Below are 6450 nucleotides of genomic sequence, written 5' to 3' on the forward strand. Positions count from 1 at the left end.
ACGGATGATGTGGGGAGCCCTGAGCAGTCTGCAGTGCAATTTTTGTGGTGCATCCATCCCTGCTGGTAAACCCCAAGCCCTGGCTGACACCCAGCATCTCAGCACTGAATTTTGTAGCTTGGAGAGAAGGTGCTGCTATGTGCTTGTTGCTGGATTATGGACCACGTGTGGTGTCCAAAGGGTGCTGTTGGCCATGGCTCTTTGCAGTCCAGGGGGGGCCACCAGGGCAGCGGTCTCCCAAGTGGGGTTCACAAGATGATTGATTCGGATGTGGAAGAAAATATTATAACTTCAGTAGTATATGTATATAATTTATACATAAATAAATACACATATACTGGGGGCTTTGATTAAAAAAAATTAACAAGAAGGATTTGTAATCAGGCAAGTTTGGAGGCCACTGCTCTGGAGATCCTGCTGTGGCAACAGTGGGACACCATGTTGGCAGAGTTCGATAGCAGCAGCTGCCTGTGCAGCTGACCACACTTCATCTCTGTGTCACTGGGACCAGGGGTGAAGGCAAGGGGATGCGTGTGTGGGGGTTGCACTGTGTGTTGGACAGTTCTTGATTTAGTGACCAATTCAATTAGAATAAAACATGATTTGATAAGGAATGATCTAAAATACCTGGTACAGTTTCTCTGGGGATGTCCTCGATGTTGATTAGGAAGCTCCTAGTAAAAAATGGTGTTGGACCCAACACAGCAGTTCCTCTTGGCTTGTTTTTGTCACTTTTTGGTGAACCTCACCCACCTCCCCTCGTCTGCTTGCTCTCTGTTCTGTAGGCTGCACAGAAGAGAAGAGAGCCTGGCTGGGAGAGCGTGGTCCCAGCTCTGCCACGTGCCCAGGAAGGGCAATGGGCCTTGGTGGGCCTCACACCTTTTTTTGACCTCCATGGAGGTTTCACAAAGGGAGTTTATGTGGCCTGGGAATCTATAGAAAGAACACGAACGTTGAGGGCTTGGCAGAGGGCTGGAAGCAGAGGCAGCTGGGGGCTGCCAGGGAAACCTGCTGCGCAGAGCAGCATTTGGGAAGGGGCCAGGCTAAATGTCACCAGGGCGGGAGGAGACGGTGGGATGGAAGCTGTCCAGAAAGCAAGAGCAATATCACTGCAGCAAGGTGCCAGATGAAGAGCACTGCCACAGATCAGGAGCGACAAAGAGCTTTTTCAGAAGAGGCAGGAGGAAATGCAACAATCTAGAGGTCTTCCAGATAGGCAGGGATGACAGTGAAAAAGTGAACGGCTGAGCAGAAAGGATGTGAGGTCACCCCACCGCAACACCCAGTGCGTCCCTAGAAGTCATGCATCTGCTTCTCCAAAGAAGGAGAATAAAGGTCCACGGTATGAGATAACTCTGAATGTGCTATACAATTTTCCACTTGATGGAATCTGTGCATCATCTGCAGCTAAGAAACTGCTCTGTGCTGACACCAGTCTGCCCTGAGGTGTCCGGACTGGATGGCAAGTGTGGTTTAAGGCTAGAGCTGTTCCTAAAACTGCTTACAAGCTGTTGCTCTAAGTCATGGCAAGTTGAGCTTGCCCACTTCCTCTATGGAAGTGTTTGTGTGTTTAAAGAACCATAGAATCATCTGGGTTGCAAAAAGACTTCAAGATCAGGTCCAGCCACCAACCTGACCAACTCAGTCCCATCACTAAGCCATGTCCCTTAGTGCCACTTCTACACGTGTTTTAGAAACCTCCATGGATGAGGACTGCATCACTTTCCTGGGCAGCCTGTTCCAATGCTTAACTATACTTTCCATGAACAAATTCTTCCTAATGTCCAATATAACCCGCCCCCCCCCTCCTGAAGACACCCCCCGGTGCAACTTGAGACCACTTCCCTGTGTTTCCTTCTGTATTGCCTGGCTCTGGCCTCCATAGAGTTCCTGCCCATCAAGGACCAGGTCCCGCTTAGACCACTTGCCCTGGCCATGTGGAGTAGTTACACGGCACAGTGTGGTCTGGCCTGAGCATCTGGGTTTTCCCATGGCGGTTGTGCTCCTGATCCCCTGCAGGCCAGCACCAAGCAAGCTGGTGACCTCCACACTCAGATTATTTAGTCCCAAAGAGGTTGGCCTGTATGCACCGGGGTGATCACAGTCACACAGTTTCCCCTTGATTTCCATATCCCAAAGGAAGATGGGTGTATACGTATGTATGTATGTAAGTTCTGTGGGTACATTTTGGGTTGAGACTGCCTCTTGCTGAGGCAGGTCCCAGGGCTGATCTCCTGTTCAAGGTGTCTGTTTTTTTCTGAAGGCATCCTCAGGATGCCACTTCTGGTGAATGGCACAGCTTGGAGATGGGTGATCAGTGAGCTATTCTTTCTGAGTCATCTGTGGATTTGTCACTTTTTGAGGGTTTGACTCCTGTTTGGTCACCCAGAGGGGCTGATTGTCCCAGCTGGGAATCTCAGCAGTAAAATTTACAGACCTGCAATTCTAGCAATGTGTTTTCTCAACAAATTTTAACATCCTTCTTTCTCTTCTAGTATACTGGAAATTGTTTCATCATCAGAATGTGAGTGCTCGTCTGCTTCTTTCTAAGAACAGAGCAGAAATGTTCTTTCAGGTCCTAATTGCCATTTCTGCTTTCTGTTGGCCATGGCTGACAGTGTGATAGTCAGACACCATTTCTAGTATTACATTTCATCATCTTACTAAATACTTCTGTGTATTCAGCCCAGGCTGTCAGGGATATATCGTTACTTAAGGAAAGTGTTATATTGCAGCATGCAAAACCATCCACCATTACTTCCCTAATGTTTAAAAGTTGTGAGTCATCTGGCTTAAAATTTACAGTTAATAAGCCCAGATAATACCTGCAGAAATTTTAGTCTTTTCTTTCCAGTATCTCAGCTTATTGGGATCAGCCAGGATGTTCCAAGGTGGGTTTTCTAATGCCGAGGGCTTTGATATTCCCTTTTGTCCTCCTCTCGCTATCTGTGAAGAGCCTCCTGCCAACACTTGAGTTCAGGAGCAACATTCTCTAGCAAAACTCCAGGTATGGCAATGTAAGTGGCCACAGCAGCTCGGGTGATTCTGAGTTTGGGTTGTGCCTTTGCCTCCAAACCCTGCACCCATGCCTACTCCTGTGCTTGCCCTTGTCCTCACTGGCTTGGGCCACTGCCTCCCTTCCTCCACCCCTGTCCTGGTGCTGCCATGGGGGAGGCTTGCAGCTTTGGGTGGAAGACGGAGTCTCCCCACCCGTCGTGAACCAGGGCCCCCTTCCCTGGGGTGGTGGGGACAGCATGGAGCCAGTGCTCGTGAACCTAAATAGCAGAGATGGAAAAGCATCGGGCCATGAACCACCAGTGCAGTCAATGGTGCCTCAATTAGCACAGCACAGCTCCTCCTGCTGTGCAGTGCTGGGATCTGATGTGCAGCTCCCTCAAAATGCCTGTGTCCACAGTGGGGTGATGTAAAAAACAAACGTGTAGAGATATTATAGTAATGTTGTTATTTTTATGATACCTTTCATTTGGTTCACGTTTAGGCTTTCACATGGCTTTCATAAAAAATATTTATTTTTAAAAAAATTAGACTTTCCTTTAAATAATATGGTTCAATACTACTGGAAGACATGATACTCTGTTGCATTCCAAAATGTATTAAAAGCCTGCTCCACAACAGAACACAAAAAGCATTGACTCTAAAGACCTGAACTACGTGTTACACAAAACATGCAGTAAATGCCACACTGCTTTCAGGATGAATCTCTCCTTTGGCAGTTCACAAACTCTGAAACAGCTGAGGCTATTGTTCTTGTCTCAGTCTGTTTGAGTCCAGACAGACCCGTGACCCACATGAGTCCCCTCCCATGGGGCCACATCCTCCCCTGTCTCCAAACCAGCTCAGTGCCCTCTGGTATGCCACCTCCTCTTCTGCCAGACATGGTGGCCCTGAAGAGGGCCTGGAATACTTCCTCCATGCGCCCGGTGCTGCTTGTGGGCCCTGGGGGCTGCCTCCAACTTGCTGCATGCTGACAACTGCCTTTGCCTTGCTGGCGTGGGCTTGGCTCACACCTCTGTGCCCATGGGTGTGGATTAACGGGAGCACAGCGTTCCTCGCACGCTCAGCGAGGGCTCTTCTGAGCTGTCACGCGTGAGTGGCTGTAAGATCAAGAAAGACGTGAGCAATCCAGGACTCCCTGCGGGTTCCCAGAACGGTGGTGAGGGGTTAGCTGAGGTACCCGGGGTAGGTGTCAGCTGTGGGTGGCTCCAACACGACCCAGGCTGATAAGGACATCAGTGCTTGGTGTGGTTTGCAACGGGCTCAAACCGTGTGTGGGCTGGGTGGTGCTCGTGGCTGACCTTGTGCGGTGTGTCCTTTGACAAGACACCCCACAGCTGTGGGACTGCTCCCACTGCCACAGGACCAGGTGGAGCTGTGTCCACAGGGGACTGCTGGGGGTCAAGTCAATTGTGTGATGCCCCCGTTGTGGGTCTCCATGCCCCTAGACAGGAGCTCCTGTCCCCTGTTCCTGCTGGTCCCTGGAGTGAGGGCAGCTGTGGGTGCCCAGCTTTGTGCCAACCTCAGTTCTTGGGTGAAGCTACCAGGCTCCGGCATGCAGGTATGGGGCTGGCTGCTACTCAGTGGCCAAAGTGTCCTCATGTCCTTGAGGGTGATGAAACACTGGCACAGGATGCCCAGAGAGTCTGGTACTGGAGTCAGGTGCTGGAGTCTCCTCCTTGGAGATGGTCCAAAGACACCTGGAGGTGGTCTTGGACACCCTGTTCTGTGTGGCCCAATGGAGCAGATCACACAGACCCAGAGACTGCTGCTGACCTCAGCCATTCTGTCTATCACAGTCACAATAAATGGAGCTGGCCTGGGGGCGTGCAGTGCCTTTGGAGTCAAGGCTGTGACCAAGGCCACCCCCTGACTCACAGTCTCTATGTCGTGTCCCCGGCTCCATGTCGTGTTTTACACAGCTGCCTATGTGGCGATGCCTGTCCCAACCACATGGCCATGCAGCTCCCTCCCAGAAGCACATGGGGAATGGGGCTCTGGTCCCACTTATGGGCACAGCTTTTGGTCTTCCCCCCCCCCCCCCCAGCTGCTATTTTAAGCAGAGTACAGTCAGCACTGTCGCAGGATGAATGATGGGGTGCAGGATGTCCTGTGGGCTGAAGAGCTGGGAGCTGAGTTCCTGAAGTGACGAGGCTCCTGATGGCACCAATATATGCCGTCCTCCTGAAAACACACACAGGTCCTCCCAGGTCTTCCAGCCCCACAGGAGGTTCTCATTAAAATATATATATATTAAGTAATTTTCTTGTTATTTTACCCCCTCCCTTTCCTTATAAAAATTAAATGCATAAATAAAAAAAAATAAAGCACACTGAAGTCAGGTTCTGGGACATTTTCAGTTTCTCAGCTAGTTCTAAATGACACGGAACATTTCTGATGGAGTCCATGGCTTGCTTGTCCTGGCACAGTGCATCCTGTTCCAAAGCTTCAGTTCAGTTCCAGCTCAGTCACGTACTTCTTGACCCAGTCATGTTCAGGGTTGGCACAGATTTCACGTCCCTTCCTTGTGATGAACCTGTGGGGAGCAGCGAGATGAGTTTTCCATGTGAGAGCTCCATGTGGGGGAGACCCCACCATCCCTGTTCCACACCCAGCCTCTCCTGAGGGTCAGTAGGATTTGGGCAGCACCACCTGGTGCTGACCATGTTGGCAGCCACCAGCCTGCAAAACCCTGGAGCAGGACCAGTGTAAGCCCCAAGTACACTGAGCCCATGGAGCATCCCCATGCATCTCTTGGCTCCACATCCTTCCTGTCCCCCCTGAAAATGAGTCTTTCTCATTGCAGGTCCAAAATGTGGAGGAATCCTCATCCCAAAGGGAGAACCCCCAGTCCTGGAGGAGAACACTTACACGACACCTGGCTGGGAGCACAGGCTGTTGGTCTCATAGTAGTCGGTCACAAAGCTACGGGGCAGCTCCCGTTGGACGTAGGTGAAACAGCAGGAGGTTGGTGGGTCAGAGTCAACTGTAAAGGCAAAGACAGGTGTGAGCAGTTGCAAGTGACAGGCGAACAGGGGCAGGGAGCTGGGACTGGAGTCCCCATGGGTCTGGGAGGACGTGGAGGGGGAATACAAAAAGCAAGGTCTTTTTCCTTCTTCCTTAAATTCTTTCTCATTTAGGTTCACCCTGAGCTGTTGCTGACACCACACACGTGTTGTGCTTTGCGCTGTGCCTGCCCACGGCTGAATAGCACCCATTGAGCACCCGCTAGAAGGAGATCTGACATGAGGGGGTGGAAGGGCTGGCAGAAAGGACCCTGTCCCCATTTAGAGAGATTCATAGAGTCCAGACTTACTTGGTGCAGCAGAGGTCTGGTAGCAGAAGGCGGCGATGAGAACAGCCAGGGCAACCACAGAGACCTTCATGTCAACGCAGAAGTTGTGGCCGGAGCTGAAGCAGGCAAGTGAGCTTGAA

General features: G+C 50.9%; 1 protein-coding gene across 1 annotated transcript; it reads right to left on the reverse strand.

The window, feature by feature from the left end:
• Positions 1–5369: 5369 nt before the first annotated feature.
• Positions 5370–6450, reverse strand: LOC116497327 (C-C motif chemokine 4 homolog). The gene is made up of 3 exons (XM_032201025.1): positions 6332–6450; positions 5887–6001; positions 5370–5551 (listed from the first exon to the last, which is right to left on the reverse strand). Exons 1-3 carry the CDS (start codon positions 6399–6401, stop codon positions 5464–5466), a joined length of 273 nt encoding a protein of 90 aa, XP_032056916.1. The 5' UTR covers positions 6402–6450; the 3' UTR covers positions 5370–5463.

Source organism: Aythya fuligula, chromosome 20 (genome assembly GCF_009819795.1).
Source record: "Aythya fuligula isolate bAytFul2 chromosome 20, bAytFul2.pri, whole genome shotgun sequence".
Lineage (NCBI taxonomy): Eukaryota > Metazoa > Chordata > Aves > Anseriformes > Anatidae > Aythya > Aythya fuligula.